At 43.4% G+C, this 21,297-nt stretch overlaps 1 protein-coding gene and 1 non-coding gene across 2 annotated transcripts in view; both read left to right on the top strand.

The window, feature by feature from the left end:
- Nucleotides 1–2,398: 2,398 nt before the first annotated feature.
- Nucleotides 2,399–21,297, top strand: part of IGFBP7 (insulin like growth factor binding protein 7) — an 81,874-nt gene continuing 62,975 nt past the window's right edge. The window contains exon 1 of the mRNA XM_002814758.6: nucleotides 2,399–2,973. Within this exon, the coding sequence (XP_002814804.3) occupies nucleotides 2,499–2,973 (475 nt within the window). The 5' untranslated portion in view covers nucleotides 2,399–2,498. The remainder of the gene's footprint in view (nucleotides 2,974–21,297) is intronic.
- Nucleotides 6,524–6,626, top strand: LOC112133299 (small nucleolar RNA U13). Its single transcript, XR_002914966.1, has one exon. It is a non-coding gene; the product is annotated as a small nucleolar RNA U13 (small nucleolar RNA).

Consider the following 21,297-nt stretch of genomic DNA (forward strand, 5'->3'; position numbering starts at 1 on the left):
GTATCTCCATCTCCACATCCAGCCTTTCCACCTCACTAAAACTGAAGCTGAACAGGTGACAATATATCTGTTATTGGAAGGGTGGAGTTGTCAACTTGCTCTTTAAAGGCTCCATTCACCTGCCTTTTTTCTAACATCTCTTCTTGTTTTCAAGCCCTCCAGCTTGACTGGCGCTATCACAGAGCTCGGGTTCCCCTTTCAGTGACCAGAAACTTGCTTGTTTCCTTTGCTTGCTGGGCAGTGAGGAGGTTCCTCAAAGGGACTCCGCTGTGGCACATGCTTGCATTCTCACTGTTGGCTCTGATGCAGGAATTTCACACACTGTGGGTGACAGCTCTTAGTGTACAGCTGCTGCCACCGCCCACCCACATGCCCCACACACACACACACATACACACACACACACAGTTTGTAGAGCCTGAGGGCTTCTTCTGGCTGCGGAGATAAGCACCTTTATTGGCTGTCTTCCCTTCCTGCTTGCTCACCTGCCTGGCCCAACCCTCAATCTGTGTGTCCTGATGTGGCCTCTCAGGTGACCTACTTACACTGGAATCCTTGTCTCAGAGTAAGCTTCTGGAGAATCTAAAACTATGACAGATCGTCATACTAGATCATGGAACCAATTTAGTGGCTCTTGACCAGTGAATTAATAAAAATGAAATCAGGGCCAGGCATAGTGGCTCACACCTGTAATCCCAACACTTTCGGAGGCAGAGGCAGGTGGATCACTTGAGGTCAGGAGTTCAAGACCAGCCTGGGCAACATGGTGAAACCCTGTCTCTAGTAAAAATACAAAAATTAGCCGGGCATGTTGGTGCATGCCTGTAATCCCAGCTACTTGGGAGGCTGAGGCAGAAGGATTGTTTGAAGCCGGGAGGCAGAGTTTGCAGTGAGCCAAAATCTCACCACTGCACTCCAGACTAGGCGACACAGGGAGACTTCATCTCAAAAAAAAATAAAATAAAATTAAAGAAAGAAAGAAATTAAATACAATAGGAAATAGAGTGCACTCTGCATTTGTTTCCTTTTCAAGAAAACAAATGGGTCATGTAAACTACATCTCTTAGGATGGAACGAAGACAAAAATATTTAGGAAAACTTTGCTCTAAAGATTTTTCATTGTTTTTTAAACAACTGTCAGGTCAACATATGACCTGTGAGGGGAAAAAAAAAATGCTCCACTTATCTATAATACACTAAGGAGAGGCCAAAAAGCAGTGCTAGGTTTTTCTGGATTGGAGGATGTTTCCCCACTCTCCACCCCCCGATTTTGTGGTCATTTAATTTTCAAAAAATTTGCAATAATTATCCTTTTAAGAGTCTGTTGAAAATGAGTTCTTTACATTGCTAATGGGATTATGAACTGAACTGCTGGCTTTCAGTCAGCAACCCTGTAAATCCCTGGATTTATGCTAAGAAAAAAGAACACAAAAGAACCACAATGTGACACGCAGAATAATGCACGCTGCAGTGTTACACATCCAGTTAAAAAGTGAAAGCAACTTCCATGTCTGCATTGGAGAGGCCAGTGTTCCTGGGAAGAGAGGCTTTCAAGTTGAGTTTGCAGAGCACTTCGCAGAAAGACTGAGGAAGAGTCCACCGTTTATATCAAAAACCTCCTGGAATGCTGGTGAAGACTGGGGGCGCTTTAGGTGCCTTCGTGGCAGCTCCAACGAGGAAGGAGCTGGGACCCCTGCTCCTCTCAGCTGCGCGCTGTTCTCCCGAGAGGCTTGCTGGAGGGCGAGCAGTTCAGCAAGAACTCAAAACAAGGGCACAGCTCTCACACGGATTCCAGTACTCACTGAAAACGGCTCAGCACAAAAAAAGCACAGAGTCTTGTTGAATGCCACTGGGAGACAAAGCGGGGAGGGAGGTGAAGGCAGTTAGGAGGTTCCAGAAAGGGAAGTGGTTGGCAACGATTTGTCCTTTTAGTGCTTGACACCCAAGACCACAGCAGGCCTGTGGCCCCCGGGGACACAGTCCACAAGTGGGGGTTTTTAACAGCTTGTTCTTAAGAGAGCTTCCCAAACCACAGAGTAATGAGCACTCAGGTGTCTCAGGCCCACGGAGGATTTAATAGATGAAACACTGGATCGTCTCGAAGCCATGGTTGTTAAGAAGTTTAAATATATTGACCGGAAACGGGGAGAAACCAGAAGGTGGAGGAGCCGCTCGCACTGCGGTGCGATCCCTGAGGGCTCGGGGCAGGGGAATGGGGACCGGGGACCGAGCAGGAGCTGGAGGGGTGAGCTCTGCGAAGCGGGCGTGAGACCGAGCGCCCATGGGCCGGTCACGCCGGGTGGCCGCTCACCCCCGCACGCCAGCAGGAGCGCGCGCAGGCCCCGCGGGGCCGGGAGGGCGGCACGGGCGGGGCCCCCGCGCTCTCACCGCCCGGGGGTGTGGTTCCCGCGGACGGGCCGGGCGGGGCGGCGGGTTTAAGGCGCCGGCCGGCCCGACGCGGCTCACTCGCGCCCTTGCCGCTGCGACCGCACCCTACCATGGAGCGGCCGTCGCTGCGCGCCCTGCTCCTCGGCGCCGCTGGGCTGCTGCTCCTGCTCCTGCCCCTCTCCTCTTCCTCCTCTTCGGACACCTGCGGCCCCTGCGAGCCGGCCGCCTGCCCGCCCCTGCCCCCGCTGGGCTGCCTGCTGGGCGAGACCCGCGACGCGTGCGGCTGCTGCCCGATGTGCGCCCGCGGCGAGGGCGAGCCGTGCGGGGGTGGCGGCGCCGGCAGGGGGTACTGCGCGCCGGGCATGGAGTGCGTGAAGAGCCGCAAGAGGCGGAAGGGTAAAGCCGGGGCAGCAGCCGGCGGTCCGGGGGTAAGCGGCGTGTGCGTGTGCAAGAGCCGCTACCCGGTGTGCGGCAGCGACGGCACCACCTACCCGAGCGGCTGCCAGCTGCGCGCCGCCAGCCAGAGGGCCGAGAGCCGCGGGGAGAAGGCCATCACCCAGGTCAGCAAGGGCACCTGCGAGCAAGGTGGGCACGAGCGCTTCCCTCTCCAACCCTGCGCCGCTCGGCCCAGCGAAGGGCACATCCGACGGGGCGTCCGCGGCGGCCTCGCCCCGCGCTGCTCACCACGATTCCCCCGCGGGCATCCGAGGAGCCAGATGGGAGGGAAAGAGTTGGCAGCCGCGGAATGCCAGGAGCGGTGGGCGACGCCCCCCCTTCTCCTTTTTGGTGCTTTTATTTTGAGAGTTTGGTGCGTGCGTCCAGAAAGTGAGGGCCGGGTGTATATGTAGAAAAGATTTCCCGAGACCTCAAGACTTCCCCATGCCCAGAGCGCACCCAACTCGTGCTGACATCTGTCCATTTCTCATCATTCTTTCTTGGCTTGGGGATGTAGAGAGAGGTGAAGTCAAGAGATGGGGGAAAGGAGTTTGACAATTAAATATAAAGTAAGGACTTCCAGACAGATTTTTTTTTTAAAAGATAGGATCTTTCTCTGTCGCCCAGGGTGGAGGGCAGTGGCACCATCTTGGCCCACTGCAACCTCTGCCTCAAGCGATCCTCCTGCCTCAGCCTCCCAAGTAGCTGGGACTACAAGCCTGTGCCACCACGCCTGGCCAATTTTTGTTTTTTTGTTTTGTTTGTTTTGTTTTGTTTTGTTTTGTTTTGTAGCGACGGAGTTTCACTATGTTGCCTAGGCTGGTCTCGAACTCCTGAGCTCAAGTAATCCTGGCCTGCTGGGATTACAGGCATAAACCACCGTGCGCAGCCCTGATTTCTTAGTATTGAAGAAAATAGCCCACTTTCTAAAAATTATAGGTTCTCAAACAGTAATCTAACTAGCTAATTATTTGTGGGCAAAAATAAAATGCAAACTCTTTGAAGAATGTTTTTGTGATGCACTTTGTTGTCAACCTTCTGCCATTTTGTTTTTCCTTCCTGTTTCTTTGATTTGTTTTGTTTTGCATAATTTGTCCCCAGGATGCACTGTTCAGCAGAAATGTCTTTGAGATTATGTTTGATTGTTTATTTTATTCCAAACAAGTCCAAGCTTGCTGTAAATGAAATAAGAAAATAGGCCGGGTGGGGTGGCTCACGTCTGTAATCCCAGCACTTTGGGAGGCCAGGATGGGCAGATCACGAGGTCAGGAGTTCGAGATCAGCCTGACCAACATGGTGAAACCCCATCTCTAATAAAAATATATATATATATAAATTAGCTGGGCATGGTGGTGCACGCCTGTAATCGCAGCTACTCAGGAGGCTGAGGCAGGAGAATCGCTTGAATCTGGGAGGCGGAGGTTGCAGTGAGCAGAGATCACACCACAGCATTCCAGCCTGGGTGACAGACAGAGACCCCATCTCAAAAAAAAAAGAAAAAAGAAAGAAGAAAATAAAGTCTGGACTTGCAAATACACGCACACGCACACACGTAGAAATTTTCACTGTAATGCCTGAAATAACATTTTCCATCGGCAGTATTTTCAAGGGAAAGTCAGACGTTCAATGTTGACAGCTCCTGATCTTAGCCGAGGTAGAAAAGGGAGACGAGGCAGTTCTGAGGTGACAGAAGCTGTTGCTTCTTTAACACACTTCAGACTTTCTCCAGAATTTCCACATTCTTTCTTTAGAGCATTTCCCAGAAGTCCACAAACTAATAGGTTGTATGTCATCAATTTCAGAGTTCACTATTGAAAGCCTTAAATTGTGTAACTCAATAGTAACTATTTATAGTATCATCACCTTAAACTTAGAAAATTGCAACCCAAAATAATCTGCATATGTTTCCAATAGAAACAGTTATTTGTTACTTTGGATCTCATTTGTCGGTCACATCATGAAAAGATAAATGTGCGTTATTTAAGAATTTATTCCAAATATTGAGATTTTCTTATAAACGTTACAATGGGGAACTTTATAGTTTTTTCAAAATGACAGATACTTGCCTTATCAAAGCAGAAGGTTAGCTTGGTGATTGTTCAAGTGTTGTCAATTTCTAGTTTATACTTAATATTCCTTTTTCTCACCTGCTACTTACATCACCAAACACTCACACAGTCTGATTATAAAATACTGAGACTGACAGTTTTATAGAACCAGTTTCATAACCTCGTTACCACGTACCCCCAGCTCAGTACCTCTCCAGACTGCAAACCCTTTGAGGGTTCTGGCCCGGCTTTTCTTTATATTTGGGGAAATGTTAGAGAAAACAGCATCTAAAACTGGAAACCTTGACTTAAATTAGCCATTTCTTCTCATCCTAAATTGAGAGAGATGAGGTCTAAATGGCAGAGACCATTTATAGGAGAATGCCAAAGAGAGCAGAAGAGAATGGGAAGCCTTTCCCACAGCAGAACCTTTCCACAGCAGAGACAATAGACTGATCCCTATCACGTCCCCTAAATATTTCTTCTAACACCTGGATGGGTTTTGACAATCATAGAAGCAAACTGGACAGAGTGCCATTTACTTCTGTGCCATTTCATACTAGGGCTTTGCACAGAATAGGAAATGCATTGTCTAGGTTCCTCTAGACCTCTAGGTTCCTTTCTATTCTCAGAAGAAACTTAAGTTATGCTTGAGTATAACTTGAGTAGGGGCCAGGTAGGGGCAGCATTGTGGGATTCAGCCACAATGGTGTGATTCAATCTGCCTTCTGGTCTTTGGTCCCATTTAACATGCATTTACTGAGCAGCTAGCTTGAGTCAGCGCTGTACTAGGTGCTATATACCAGGGATGTACAAAACAGATTTGATGTTGCTGATTAAGAAAGTATCTGTACAAGTTACAAACTCACCTCCCAGAGCACTAGCCCTGGAGCCCTGGAGCTTGCCCCAGTCTTCCTCCTTTCTAAGATCACCACTTACCCACCTGGGAAGAGATCTTGGTCTGCTTGTTTTCCATACCTCTCTGGTAGGAGGCAAAGCGATCTGCTTGAAAATATGTCTGAAAGATAATCAGCAAATAATTTCAAATCTTGGAACTGTCATTATGAATTTACTGCCATTAGATTGTATTGAGGTCCCTGAAGTTGTGGGTAACCAGAGGGGGGAATTTGAAGATTCCATTTAATAAAAAGAAGTTGATACAAAGAAGCTAAGATATATAATAAAATTTCATAGTTGGAAGAGAACATGATGCTTCTCTATTCCAATTACTGGTTGTACCTTTTGTTCATAGTCTTTTAAATCTGAGCTCTTTGGCAATCCCATTTCAGCCACTTTGGTCTCATTAGGTACCATCCTTTCTCCCTCAGAATTAATTTTCACTTCTGGAATCAGAATGTCATTCTCAAGGGTCTCCCTTCTTAGTACCTTTAGGACCAAGTTCAAACTACCTAGCAGGACATAACAGGCCCTTCACAATATAACTCCATTCTATTATTTTGACCTCTTCTCTCCAACCTCCTTTATGCACTAGCCACAGTAAGTGTCTGCTATTCACACTTCAGCACATATGTCTCTATGCTTTCATGCCTCTGTAGAGGTTGTGCCTTCTGCCTGCAATGCCTCTCACCTCCACACGCACCACAATCGCACCCTCCTTCACTTCCTTTCCATCCTTTGAACTCTTACCTATGATCCTTTTGTAGTTCATAAGCATGGTGATTGAGTGTTCATACACATGTGTGAGGTATGTCACCCCCAAACCTTTTATGACATTGGCACATTACCTGTCTGACATGAAAGAAAAAAAATAATAAAAATTTAAAAAATGGGCGGCCAGGCACGGTGGCTCACGCCTGTAATCCCAGCACTTTGGGAGGCCGAGGCGGGCAGATCACGAGGTCAGGAGATCGAGATCATCCCGGCTAACACAGTGAAACACCATCTCTACTAAAAATACAAAAAATGAGCCAGGCGTAGTGGTGGACGCCTGTAGTCCCAGCTACTCGGGAGGCTGAGGCAGGAGAATGGCGTGAACCCGGGAGGCAGAGCTTGCAGTGAGCCGAGATAGCACCACTGCACTCCGGCCTGGGCAAAAAAGCAAGACTCTGTCTCAAAAAAAAAAAATTTTTTTTAAATGAGCTCTTACCTAGCCTTCAAGGATCAGCTCTGTCAGTTTCTCTGTGAAGCATTCTGACTTTCCCCCACCCCAAAATGATGTATGTGTTCTTCTAGGGCTATGCATCCAGCCATTGTTTCAACTAATATTTATTCCACGTGTACTGTGTATCTGTATATAAGAGGCAGTATAGCAGAGAAGTTAAGATGAGGAGCTCTCAAGCCAGACTCCCTTGGTGTGAATCTTGACCACTTACTAACTATAGCCTTGAGCAAGTTATTTGACCTGTCTGCCCAGGGTTTTGCTCACTTATAAGACAGGGATTATAACCATTATCTATCTCATAGCGTTGTCATGAAGATTAACTGTCATGAATATTATCCACAGAAAGCATTGGATGAACGTTAATTGTTGTCATTATTCAACATGAAAGTAAGCTCCAGGTGGGAAGGGAGATTTTGCTCCCTCATACAGACAGACCCAAGGACCTAGATAACTGCATGGTATGTAGTATGTGCTTTAAACACATGTCTAATGCATGAATCAATGAATGAATCAACCTATGAATTGGCTAGGCACTCTCCTAATCTCAGCGTAAGTAGCCTTGAATAAGATATACAGAAACAAGGAAACATTTTCACACAATGTGTACATGCTGTGAAGGGTGTACATCAGAGAAATAGGATAGAGACTCCAGATGAATGAGCAGTATTAAGTGAGATGAGTGGAGCCATGCTAAGAACGCTTGGGAGGATTTCAGCAAAGGGAACAGCAAGGCCTTGGGCCCTGAGTGGAGAACAAGTTGGCTACTATAGACCTTCCCCAACTGCTGCAAAAGGACTCTTTGAATGTCTGTCTTCCCCACTAGACTGTAACCATTGTAAAAGAGGGATTTCATCTTATAACTCCTTATAAACACAGTGTCTGGCTAATAGTTGGGCATATCATAAATATTTGTTGATTAACAAAGGAATCCTCTTAAGAAAGCACCTTCCTGTTTGGAAATGCAGGAAAGCCCCTCTCCCGCCTGTCTGCTCTCTTTCCTCCTGGCATCTTCTGCCTTCCTAAAGTCTAGGCCAGGAAATTCATCTGACATTGATTTGCCTTCCTTTCTGTCATCAGCAGTCCTGAACTCTAACATTGGATGGTAACTTTTCCCCCCAAATCCCAACATTTCCATGTCCCCTTGCCGAGTAAAATTAGGTCCAGAGCTATAGAAACTGTTCTGTAAGTGGAAAATGCTTCAGTATAGATTTTGATTTTCAGGAACTCATTTTATTTGGTGAGTTTTAAACCTCCATTCTTTGAGAAGCTCATTTTAGATTCATTAGACTCATTTTTTATGTTGATAATATATCATTTAAATGCCCATGTTCTACTATCCTTCAGTAAATTTATGAACTTCATTGAAAGTTGAAACAAAGGCGTTTCAAATTAAATGAAGTCGTTAATTGCCTGGTTTATCTTGGGGGAGTGCAAGTCAGTGTAATACTTCGCTAAACTAACACAGTAGTACCATGAGGATTGTCAGAGAGCCAGAGGAGGGGACCCAGGTTTGTGGAGGAAAAGCCAAGAATCACTTAGTGGAAGAATGATGTCCTGGCTGAGACAGGGATAAGAAGGAATTGGCTGGAGAAGAGCTAGCATAGAGGTTGTGGTAGAGTTAGAAGGGAGATGAGAAGAAAACACTGTATATATACAATAGAATACTATTCAGCCTTTAAAAAGAAGGAAATTTTGTCATTGCCACAACATGAGAGGACCTGGAAGGCATTATATTAAGTGAAAAAAAGCCAAGCACAGAACGACAAATGCTATGTGATCTCACTTATATGTGGAATCTAAAAAAAGTCAAACTCATAGAAGCAGAAAATAGAACGGCAGTTACCAGAGATGGGGTTGGGAGGAGGGGACAGGATTGGCAAGATGTTGGTCAAAGGGCACACAAGTTTGGTTAGAGAGGAGACATAAGCTCAAGAGATCTATTGTCCCTCATGGTGACTATAATTAATAACAATATATTATATACCTGAAAATTGCCAGCCTGGGCAACATAGTGAGACCTCATCTCTATAAAAAAATCAAAAAATTAGCTGGGTGTGGTGGCGCACACCTGTAGTCCCAGCTACTTGGGAGGCTGAGGCGGGAGGATTACTTGAGCCCAGGAGGTAAAATCTGCAGTGAGCCATGATCATACCACTGCACTCCAGCCTGAGTAACAGAGCAAGACCCTGCCTCAAAAAAAAAAAAAAAGAAAAGAAAAATTCTAAGATCATAGACTTTAAATGTTGTTACCACACAAACCAAAAAAGTGTATGAGGTAATGCATATGTTAAATAGCCTGATTTAGCCATTCCAAAATGTCTACGTGCATCAGAACATCATGTTGTATACCATATATATACAATTTTCAGTTATCAGTTAAAACAATTTTTTAAGAGAAAGGAGATAACCAGAGCATAGCCAGCAGAAGGACTCACATGAGGTTTGGTGGGACTGCCTAGGGAGAAGGAGGCAGCTGGCCACGTGACAGAGCCCAGTGATAGGGGAGGGCCTGTGACCCCTTAAGGAGCTGAGACGCTGTCATAGAGCAGTGGGAGCACTGAGTGATGGAGCTGGATTTGTGCTTTTAGAAAAGCTTTGTTGGCTGCTGTTGGGAGAATGGATTGGAAGGGGGTGAGACTGCAGTCAGAGACTCCCATAAGGAAGCTGTTACTGTAATCACAACAACAGATGCCTACACTCCTTCCCAAGACTTCCCTCTCTGATCTTAGAAGCATTGTCAAATCCAGGTTCCCAGCCTGCCATGGCAAGCTGCTTGCTATTTGGGAGTGAAAAGCCCTTGTGGAGCTTTTTCCTATTCAGTGACTGCTCATAAAGTGCCCTCACCTCGCTTGCCTTATTAGCCAGTCCTGCCTCCAAATTACCACCACTTGCTCCTTTCAGGAGTCTCTCCCCACTAAAGTCCCTATTACTCTTTCTCTCTGCTTTCAGATCAGAAACAGAAAAAGTCACCTTCCCTAAGAGTCTGCTCCAGTCCAATAGAAATGCTTTAAAATTTTTCTGGCCTCAGCTGCCCTTCTTGAGCACAGAAATTTCTAGAATATTGAGTGAATCACTGGTTCTTTATTATCATTTTGTCCAGTTTCAATCACTGCATTTTAGGAAAGATTTGAAAAACTGAAGGACAAAGTGGGGCCTTAGAGGACTTAGGATTCTTTCAGAGAAAAGTAATCTAAAGAACAAGTTAATGTTTCTTCATCGTTTGGGAATTAGTTATTAAATGGAAGGTGCCTGACAAATTATTCTTTTAATACAGTTCTTCAGGAGGACAGCATTAAAAGGCCTGGAATTAAATAGCCACAAGGCACGTTTAGATGACACATCAGGAAGAACTTTCCAGTAAAAACTATTGAATAGGGTACCGTGTTCAGGCAGAAGTCAGGAGACTCTCTTTAGGAGAGCTGAGAAATAACTTGAGGGGGAGGGGCCACATCTGGGGGAGGATTTTATAATTTTTAAATCTCTTAAACTATACAGCTTTGAGATGGAATGATTAAGCTGAGCAGGCATTTGTTAACATCCTGAAATATGATTTCCATCCTGTCCCTAGAGCCTGCCCTCGGGGTCCACTGTAGACTGGCCTTCTAGAAGAAACCGCCTTATAAGGCTCTCTTGGATAGTTCAGTGACAGAACACCCTTGGATGGAGTCCAAGGCCAGCTAGCCTTCACTGATTCAAAATTCCTCCCCACAGTGGATGAGATTATGATGCTTCCTTTACCTCAAGCCACCCCTACCCCACAAACAGTCTGACCTCATCTGTGTTTTTCATTGTTAGACAAATAACATCTTGTTTTTAGCAGCTGGGAACCCTGAATTATCGTCAAAAGAATTTTTAAGCCAGGGAATGAGTGTAACCTTTTTTTGAAATTTAGGAGTGGCACAATTAGAAAGCTTTGAAACGGAAGGAAACAGGTATATGTGAATTAATAAGCCCGCTTATTTAAGGTAATTTCAAAGATTTCCCAGTGAGTCTTTTACTCTTATGTGGGGGTAGCAGTGGAAGACTAGAAATGTCCAAGGGAAGCTTCCCCCAGCCTGTCATATATGGCTTTTCCAGGTCAATCAAGACCGTCTCCTCCACCAGGCCTCTGAGAGAAAATGAGATCAAAAGAAAAAAGCCAGGATGATAATGGGGGAGTGGGGGAAAACGTTTACTTATATATTTTTTTTACTTAAAATTGATTGTGTTAAATAGTTGACCTCTGTTTTATCCGAAGTTGGATTAATGGCAAAATGATATGGCCCTTTTGAAAAAGCTAATGTGTTGAATTGCCTTTACTGTTTTACAGAGGAGAGCAGTCAAGGTTAATTAGAAACAGCTGGAGCTAACAATAAGCCTCACCCCCATCAATGTACCTACCAGGAGAGGGTTACCAGGGAGAGGAGCAGTCCCGGGAATCCAGGGAGGGGCCTCTGGTCCCAAGAGCAGGCCAGAGTTGCAGAGAAGTTTTGTGTCTGAAAAATAAGAAAGGTTCATTTCAGGTGAAACAGACCTAGGAACCCTGTGTTGATAAAGCCCCATTCATATGGTATGAAGTTCCCACAGTAAAGAGCACTGACAAGGCCAAGGCCAACCCGACAGGTTCAAAGCAGGCTTGGCCACTGTGAATAAACAACCCCCTCAAAACTTCAGGAGAATGTATATAATAAATGAAGGTACAATTTCATACCTTCACAGGATTATTGAGAAGGTCAAATTATGTAACAGATATGAAAGCACTGTGTAAACTATGTGGACTATGCGGCACCAATTAACTGTAAAGAATTATTAACTAGACTGTAAATGCCTTGAGGGCAAGGAATGCATCTGCAATGGGTATTTGTGAAGTACTTGACAGTTTGCTAAGGGCTTCTGTGGATTTTCCTCATATGCTACTCACAACAACCCTGGAAGGTAAGGGGAATTATTATCCCAAATTCCAAATAAAGACACTGCAGGTCAGACATCACATAGGTGGTAAATAGCAATTCTGGTACTTACTTCAGGTATTCTCCTACAGGCTTGCTATTCAAAGTGTGGTACGTAGACCAGCAGCATTGACTCTCTGTGCTACCTTTCTTTTTTATAAACTCGGAATTATTTCAAAATAAGAAGTTTCTAACAAAAGAGATTCAGAAGAGTCAAACCCTTGGGTGTGAAAAAGTTTTAGGAAGACTTTCCTGAATTTATTTTGCCTATATTTTGTTTTTGATGAGTGAGCAAGGGGGATATATGATATATTTGTGTCTAAACAGATCTAAAAGAGCTCTTTCATTAGCATAAAATAAACATTCTGTATGATAACAAAGTTTATTTCAGAGTTGAGATGGCTCTTTATGGTACATATGCTGTGCCTTCTAAAAAATGTCATATTATAGTCAGTGAAAGATGATGTTTCTTAGAAGGAATGAATGAGGTGGCTAACATTAGTCCTTCTACAGCCATATTAGCAATCTTAGAGCCTGGTCAGGCACAGTGGCTTTTGTTTGTAATCCCAGTACTTTGGGAGGCCAAGGTGGGAGGATCTCTTGAGCTCAGGAGTTCAAGACCAGCCTGGGCAACCTAGTGAGATCTCATCTCTACTAAAAACAAAAATAAAATTGTTAATTGGCCAGGCACGGTGGGAAGCACCTGTAGTCCCAGCTACTCAGGAGGCTAAAGTGAGAGGGTCGCTCTAGCACAGTCATCAAGGCTGCAGGAAGCTATGATGGTGCCACTGCACTCCAGCCTAGATGACAAGGTGAGACCCTGTCTCAAAAAAAAAAAAAAGAAAAGAAAAGAAAAAGAAATAAGAAACATAGAGCCTGGCAGGGCACGGTGGCTCTTGCCGATAATCCCAGTGCTTTGAGAGGCTGATGCAGAGGATCCCTTGAGACTGGGAGTTCAAGACCAACCCTGGCAACATAGTGTGAGACCCTATCTCTACCAAAAAAAGAATTACAAAATTAGCTAGGCTTGGTGGTGTGCCTGTAGTCCTAGCTACTTGGGAGGCTGAGGTGTGAGGATCACTTTCAGCCCAGGAGGTCAAGGCTGCAGTCAGCTATGATTGTGCCACTGAACTCCAGCCTGGACGACAGAAGGAGACCCTGTCTCAAAAAATAGAAAAACCTTAGAGCCCAACCCTTCAGTTGCAATCCAGAGGCTCTTGAAGGATCAGCGAGTGTGCTAGGGCTGCTGGCATGAATATTAGTCCAAGAAAGACCTCTTGGAGCATAATGTTTGCATGTGCTGTTTGATCATTTTCCAGGCCTTTCTTGTAACTCTGAGTAGGCTAGAGGAAAAGAATCACTAAGGTAACTGTCAACAAGCTCAAGTATTTGCTTTCACCTGAGGTTTGACCCTGACTGTTGACCTTAACCCCTGACTCCAGCACTGTCCCACCATCAATTTTCCCAGTTTGAGTAATAATATTTAGTCCACATCTAAGCTATGGTCTAAGGAATTTGCATTTTTTTTAATTGAAGCATATTTTTTGTCAGCTAGGTGACAACTTGCAGAAGGAAAATTCATGCAGGGGTTTGAGAACTCGATTAAGCATAATCCATTTAGACTTTTTGAAGAAGAAAAAAAGAGGGCTTTCATATTCTTACAGGCAGAAAGGCAGCTGACTCCAATCATCCTGTTCTTTCATGTTTTTCTTGAAGGGAAGTCTCCAGCTTCTACAGAGGTTTGTCTTTTTCTCTGAGTGAGAAATGCTCAAAGGCATTTTCATTTACATCACCACAGATTAGTGTGCAAGTGGTCAAGTGGTTGAATTGGGAAAGCTTTAGATCTGACATCTGTTCTGCTCTCTTCTGGCCTGACCCCAAGCAAGGAAGAAAAATTTATCAAGAAATAGATCTCCTGGAACATTCAGAAGGTTTTGAAAGAGACCACACAGAAATGAGGCTTCAAGAATTTTTTAGGGTAGCCCAAGCCTGCAGGATTCAGAGCCTGCTCCTTCTCCATGGGAGCTTGCAGAAATTTCTGCTCCAGGAACAGAACTCCAAAAGTGAATTTCAATAGCAGATGCAGCAATTACACTGCACCCCTGGCTTCCAAAGGACCCCCCTCAGGAAGCCATAGAGCGTTTGATGGAGAATGAAATGCTTGTGCAGCAGTGCTCTCTGAGTGAGAGAAGGGGAGATGAGAGTCCCATGCAGTGTGGCTGCTTAGTAGAAATGCTCAGCTCAGTGGGAAAGGGCAGGCTGGGGCAGAGATCAAGACGCCGCCAGGTATTTGACAGGCCAGGGCTTCGGAGCCAGAGGCCCCTCTCTGCTCTGTTGTGTCTCAGATCAGAGCCTCAGAGCAGGATGGAAAAGTTGATCTGACTTGGCTCTTTCTGCACTGCTGGGCCTTTGGTTCACTAGAAAATAACTGGCAGGGCAGGGCAGGCCTGTTCTGGACCCAGTTGCAATGTGGCAAAGTGAGCAGCTCGTGCCCTTTTCCCACTTCCCCATGTCCTCTCATCTGAGGCCTCTTTCTTTTCAGCCGTTCAGCCTGGCCTGTTACTGCATGCTGCCCCTTTTTCTTGTCTGACTGAACTCAAAGAAGTGGAATTTTCTTTTCTCCACTCACCAACCCTTTCTTAGTTATAGAGCCTGGCCAGTAACTTTATAAATGGTGAGTCCTGCTCAGTCCACTCCTCCTAACTCCATCCCCAGACTTATGAGCCACCTGACGTTCCCCCAAGAGAGAGCGAATAAGCAAAAACTTGGCATGCCACCTCTGAAAGGCAGCCAGCTCAGTCCATGTCATCCAGGAGAGATGGTCAGCCCTCTTGTTCTTGACACTCCATTGGGATGAAGTTTTTCACATGTCTTAGGATCATAATCCACCCCATATATCAGCCCCAAGCCTATCTCCCTTTTTAGGACAAGCCCAAGGGGTAGGAGAGATAGCTATAACCCCATGGTGTGACTGTGGGTTTGACAGGTCTCCAATGCTCACCCCAGGGCTGTCCCTACCAGTTACTTTCAACTCTTAGTGCCGGGTCACCCAGAAGCCAAGATTGGCTGGTATACGAGAGGAAATAGAGTAGTTAAGGAGATGAACTTTGGAGTCAGACCACCTGGGTCAAATCCCCACTCTGCCACTTAACTATTTGTGTGACCCTAACCTCCTTCATTCATGATTTTTTTTTACCTGCAAGACAAGTATAATAACAATGTTATTATACTTCGAGTTTTGGGAAGTTAAGTGAGGCAATACGTGAAAAACATTGGTACCTGGTATGTAGTAGGATTTCACTAAATGCTGTTTCGTTTCCATGTTTATTGTTATTAGCATTATACAACTGAGTATGAATTAATATATTAGTGCCTTGCTGATGTCCTACTTTGACCAGTCCAAACACAATACTGCCTCATGTGCTCCCAGGTTAGATCTGAAACCTATGTTCAGACCTGCATAAACAAAATAACAGGGTAGTTTTCTTAAAAAGAAAATTCGTGGGAACGTCCATCTTGCTCTGCAGAGATTCTAGAACAGGGAGTTCTGCCCATCTCTTGAAAGATCCCAGAGTCCAAATGCGGACAGTCTAATGGGAACCACGCAGAATGCTGGCCAGAGGACATGCTTTGCTTTGCAGCATAGAATATTTCCATCTTCAAGCTCATTGTCACTCACATTATTTTTAATAGCACCTTTTAGATATAGAATCATTTTGGATTCAGAGGTCACTGACATTTAGTAATCATTGGACTCTCTCCTCTCTGGATATTCTACCAGTATTTTATACATAGGAAATATTCAATAATTTTTGTTGGATGGTTCATGGGGGAAAAAATCGAAGTACTGGCCCCAAAGAGGATGTGAACCAAAATCACAGAGTTTGGCAGAAAAAGAGCACAATTAGTGCCCATTAGGTACAAATTGAGTATTATCTTTGGCTTTTAGAGTCTTATTGGTGGAAATAATAAAGTTCTTGCTGCAATTCATGTGTCTCTTCTTTGGCTTATACATGTAGCCTCAGCTTAGCAGGAACTCATTTTTAAAAAATCATTTAAAAATCAAAACATTCAACTATAAACAGATGTATTTCGACTCAGAAAGTGCCCACTTAGGTTGGTTCATTGCATCTGTCTGAGAGGTGATAATGTCCACCTTCCAGTGTGGGTTGACAAGTAAAGAAATGAAGGTATGAAGAAGAGGTTTAAGAAGCTGGATAACTTTTCAGATCCACCAGCGCCAGCAATTTTGAGTGAAATTGGCAGAACATTGGGCCTACTGACTCACCATACACTATGCACTCTATCGCCTTCTAAAGCAGTGGTTCTTCACCTTGGCTGTACATCAGAATCACCTGGGGAGCTTTACAGAATGCTGATGCCTGAATTCCACTCCAAGATTCTCATTTAATTGGTTTGGATGTGACCTGGGCAGCAGGACTTTTTAAAACTTTCCAGATGACTTAATGTCCAGCCCCAGTTCAGAACTATTGTTCTAAAAAGACTTCAAGTCACTTTTTGGGATGCTTCATTCCCTTGGGATAATCATAATAATAATAGGCCAGTTTTCGCTCAGTTTATCCAGCATCTAGTGTTTTGCAACAGGGGACTTTTGAGAAGATCTAGTGTGCCATGGGAAGTGTAAGTCCTAGAAAACATGATCACCCAATATAGTGCAGGCAGCATAAATGGTTTGGCTACTTCTTATCTTTTTAGCTATTTCAGAGCTCTTATTTGAATCAGACAGAACGGAAATATGTCAGTTTTGTTGGTATTTTAAAAATGGTATCCCAAAACACTCAGAAAAGTATTCACCTAAAGTATTCACATGATCCAATCTTTCTATTATTTCACTAGAACATACGTTCCATGAGCCCAGTGCTTTTTATCTATTTGTTCACTACTGAATCTCCAATCAGTACTGAATCTCCAGTGTCTAAACCGTCCTTGGGATATGGTAGGCACTCAATAGATTCCTGTTGCATAAATGAATGCCTAATTAAGAGTGGATTTATTATGAGCCCTGTTGGAAAGGGGAACCTTCACACTGATGGAAGCCCACCTCTGTCATCTATCTGGAATCTCTGATAGGGAGAGGCAGCTCTGCTCAGCTTATTGGTCCCTCAGCTTAGAGGAGTATCTCTTGTCACTTGACTGAGGCCTTTCCGATGGGCATCTTCTCAAATTATCCCTTATAGTTACTGTCTATTGTCACAAAATCTCTGAGACTGACAGCAGTGTTCCATTCCATTTTATCATCTCTCCTCTAATCATTTCCCAGGCAATGGGTATGGGGATTGTGCAGCCTTGAGAAATGTACTTAACCTCTCTGAGCATCAGTTTTCTCATCTGTAAAGCGAAGATACTACCGACCTCACAAGGCGGTTGTGAGAGTTACATGACTTAATGTATTTTAAGTGCTTAGCACAGTGTTTGACCCACAATTGGCCTTTAATAAAGGTTAATCTTAGTCTACCTTGCCCTTCAGTTAAACAGTAGCAGAGGAAGGCATAAGTACAATACATTCTCATTATTCACTGAAGTTTTGTTCTAGTAAGTCACCACAAGCACTGAATTAGCAAATGCTGAACCACTGCTCCTAGGAGCAATTCAGTTAGGTTCCTGCAAGCCTCCAATCACATTTTTGTCAACTGATCAATACATAATTTTGTTTTATGTGTGATTCTGTTTAAAGACATGTTATGTAATATAAATTACGATTCATTAACATTGAACTCGTGGCCAACAGCAAGCACTGCAGCTCAAGCCAGAATGAAGCTTATCTAACACACGTGTTTTCCATAAGGCATATCACAGCCTGCTTACTCTTAAGGAACGACTAGACAGCACTTCAGCACAAAGTTTGGGGCCATTTTAGACAGCTGAGTCACCATCAGAAAGCATAAAAATACAAAAGGAAGTGGCACCGCACAGACTGTAAGAGGGGTGCTTGTTGATAGTGTGACAGCTGGAACTAGAAGCCAGAGTGGTGCCTTGTTCCTCCTCAGTGGGGACCCTGTGCATCCAGTGACTCAAATGTTTGCTGCTCTGTGCATGTCTGCAAATGATTTGATTTGGGGGAGGCAATTACATTTTAGCAAGTAGGTGAATTTGCAAATATGGCATCCACAAATAATGAGGATTGACCATATTTGGAAATGTTCAAGGGTTCAGCAACAAGCATTAGAGAACTACCAAGGATTCCGAGGGCAGAACCCAAGTGTGGGTGACGCTTCCTTTATATGCCTCAAAGCATATAACGTCATTCGGGGCACAGAGCAGGTATTTAGGAAATAATTCTTGGATGACTCTTGATGCAATTTAACAAACACGTAAACTAGCCTTGTTTTGACTATCCCATGATGAGCCTGTTTTTGCCCTGCACCCTCCTACAAGATGTTAGTGAGAAGTGTAGAGTTCATTAAGTTTTCATAGGAGTGGCAGGAAGGTTTTGTGGGAGGCTTCTCCTCCCATTTCTCTGCACAGCCTTCCCACCAGCTACAGAGCATCCCACGTGGCCCTTACTTCACATGGAGCCACCCTCAAAGGCACTGTCCTGTCCACACCTTCCCCACAACCATGCCTGTCATCTCTCTCCCAGTTTCCACTTGGCAAGTAGGCTCTGTCCCTGGCTCTGTGGAGTGCACCCATCTTTTAACTCAGGACACAAGGTTACTTGGATCCTCACTATCATTGAAAGTGGAAAATTATAATAATTCCGTCACTCACATCCACTGCCTGCTTTTTGTAAATGATGTGCTGGGTGCCAGATGGAAATTTGCCCCAGGAGAAAGACTGCCCCTGCTCTAAGGAGCTTAGAAACCTGAAGTCCATCCTGGTGGAAGAAAGAAGAGGGAGTTAGTCTCAAAATAAGAGAGTCCCTGTGTAAGCCAAGCCAATAAAATGCACAGGAACAAAGAATGCACACACACACCCCTCAACCCTTCATTTTTAATTATTGGAAGCATATTTTCTGGGCAATTTCTACTGGAAGGGGAAAAAATGAACAAAGGTACATTTACATCTGTGGCCTGTGAATACATTATAATTTGCAGACTCTATGAGCTTATACATAATGTAACTATGGCTAGAGGTGTGGAAGTACATAAATGAATTAGTTATTACTTTGCCCAAAGTGACATTCTAGAGTGGAGATGAGTGAATCTTATGTTTGTTCAGACTTGAGCTAAGGAAAGAATATTGATCCAAAAGAATCTTAAAGATTATATTTAAATACCTTAGTAAATGCTAAGGAAAAAATATGTGGTAAATTCACTTCATTCTATCTAGTTCCCTGGCAAATGTGTAAAAAAAAATTTTAATAGGTGCAATGACCTATTGAGATGATGAGAATACTGTTTGGCAGTTAGTCTCTAACAGTTGTCAGAAGTTTCACTTTTTGGACAAACCACAGTGGATTTTAAATTCTTTTTTTTTTTTTTTTTTTTTTTTTGAGACAGATTCTTGCTCTGTTGCCCAGGCTGGAGTGCAGAGGTGTGATCTCCGCTCACTGCAATCTCTACCTCCCAGGTTCAAGCGATTCTCCCACCTCAGCCTCCTGAGTAGCTGGGACTACAGGTGCCTACCACCACACCCAGCTAATTTTGTATTTTTGCTAGAGATAGGGCTTCACCATGTTGGCCAGGCTGATTTCAAACTCCTGACCTCAAGTGATCCGCCCGCCTCGGTCTCCCAAAGTGCTGGGATTATAGGCGTGAGCCACTGCGCCCAGCCTGGATTTTAAATTCTAGACTTACATATCCTTGTTAATTAAACTTCAGCTGCTGTGCAGCTTCAGTGTGTCCTGGGAATGTAAGCTAATTTCATTTTATTTTCACTAAAGATCTTTTTTGTTATTAAAAACTAACAGTGGAAATTTGTAGAATTCATTGAAATCAAAGACAGTCATTGTTAATATTTTTATTGTATTCCATTCTAGTTTTTTTCTAGGCTCGTATGACATTATTTTGATCATACTAACCATATATATTTATATCTTGTTTTTCGTTTAGCAAGTAGGTGAATTTGCAAATGTGGAGTCCATATATTTGCAAATTTTAAATTTGTAACTAATATTTTCCATGTACTTAATTATTTTATAAATTTTATTTATAAATCTATATTTGTAATAATTTGAATGAACCATAATTTACTCCAGTTTTTCTGTCATAAATAATCTTTTAATTCACATCTTTAGACACAAAGATCTTTCTTCTGAGTTATTTCTTTATAATAGATCCCAAATTGGAATTACCAAATGATATGGAGATCTATATATATATATATAAATTTTTATATATTGACATTAGTGATTCCAGCTTAATAGCCTCTTCTAAACAATTCAGACACATTATCTCCTAAAAACAAAAGACCAAAAGCAAAACATTTCAATAATACAATAGAAATTACTTGTTAATTATCATTAGATTTGTATTGTGACTGCGCATCTTCAATGGCATAGAGACCATTGAGAGTTGTACCTGCATCCTAGTTTCTATTTATAAAATTTGCAGTTACTAGCCATAAAACCAGGGACCCTGCCTGTTACCTAGTTTGCATCTAATATTACCAGGAACCATGGTTTCTATCTCAGATCATGAAGAGTTATTCCAGCAAGAACTGAAAGAGAAGATATGTGTACTATAATAGTTTTCTTTTTTTAAGTTCAATTTGATCAATCAAAGATTTCAAAATAACAGGGAGAAGGAAAGAATATTCCTTTGTACATAATTGAATTGAGGTTCATAAAAAGCACCCACAATCCTACTAGAGCAGCTTGAAAATGTTTGTTGTAAGGGCAGCCACCCGTCTGAGATGTAAACGGGAAAAACTTTGTGAAATTTGGAGGTTTTGTCTTTAAGATTTTTTTCACAGAAGAAAAAAATGGTCACTACTATTCTATTTGACTACAGTCAATGGCATACCTCCAAGTTGAATCTCAGCAGCTCTTTACATGCAGCTTCCCTGCATAATACTGAGACCATGATTTGACCACTTGTTTCACCTCAGTTTCTGATATGTGCTGTTATTCTCCTCCTCTTAGGGACAGACTGTTTCCTGCTCCACTTATTAAAACTAGAAAAAAATTTACTTACAACATTTTTACCACACGTGTCCTTGGAGCTCTCCTTGGGTCCTTAAGGGGGCTGGCAAAACCTTGTTTCTCTTTTTCTCAAGCCCTTTAATCTCCATCACATTCAGCAACAATTGTCCTTTGTAAGGCAGGTATTCCTGTTAATACAGTAAACAGTGCTGAGAATACATGTATAAAATGGAGAAGCTGCGTGTGATTTTCAGGCAGAATTATTCCTGTATTTGACTGGGAAATAGGAATAATAACAGCACGGTGCATTTTCTAAGAATTTTCACGTATGTT

The sequence above is a fragment of the Pongo abelii genome, chromosome 3, assembly GCF_028885655.2.
Source record: "Pongo abelii isolate AG06213 chromosome 3, NHGRI_mPonAbe1-v2.0_pri, whole genome shotgun sequence".
NCBI classification, from domain to species: domain Eukaryota; kingdom Metazoa; phylum Chordata; class Mammalia; order Primates; family Hominidae; genus Pongo; species Pongo abelii.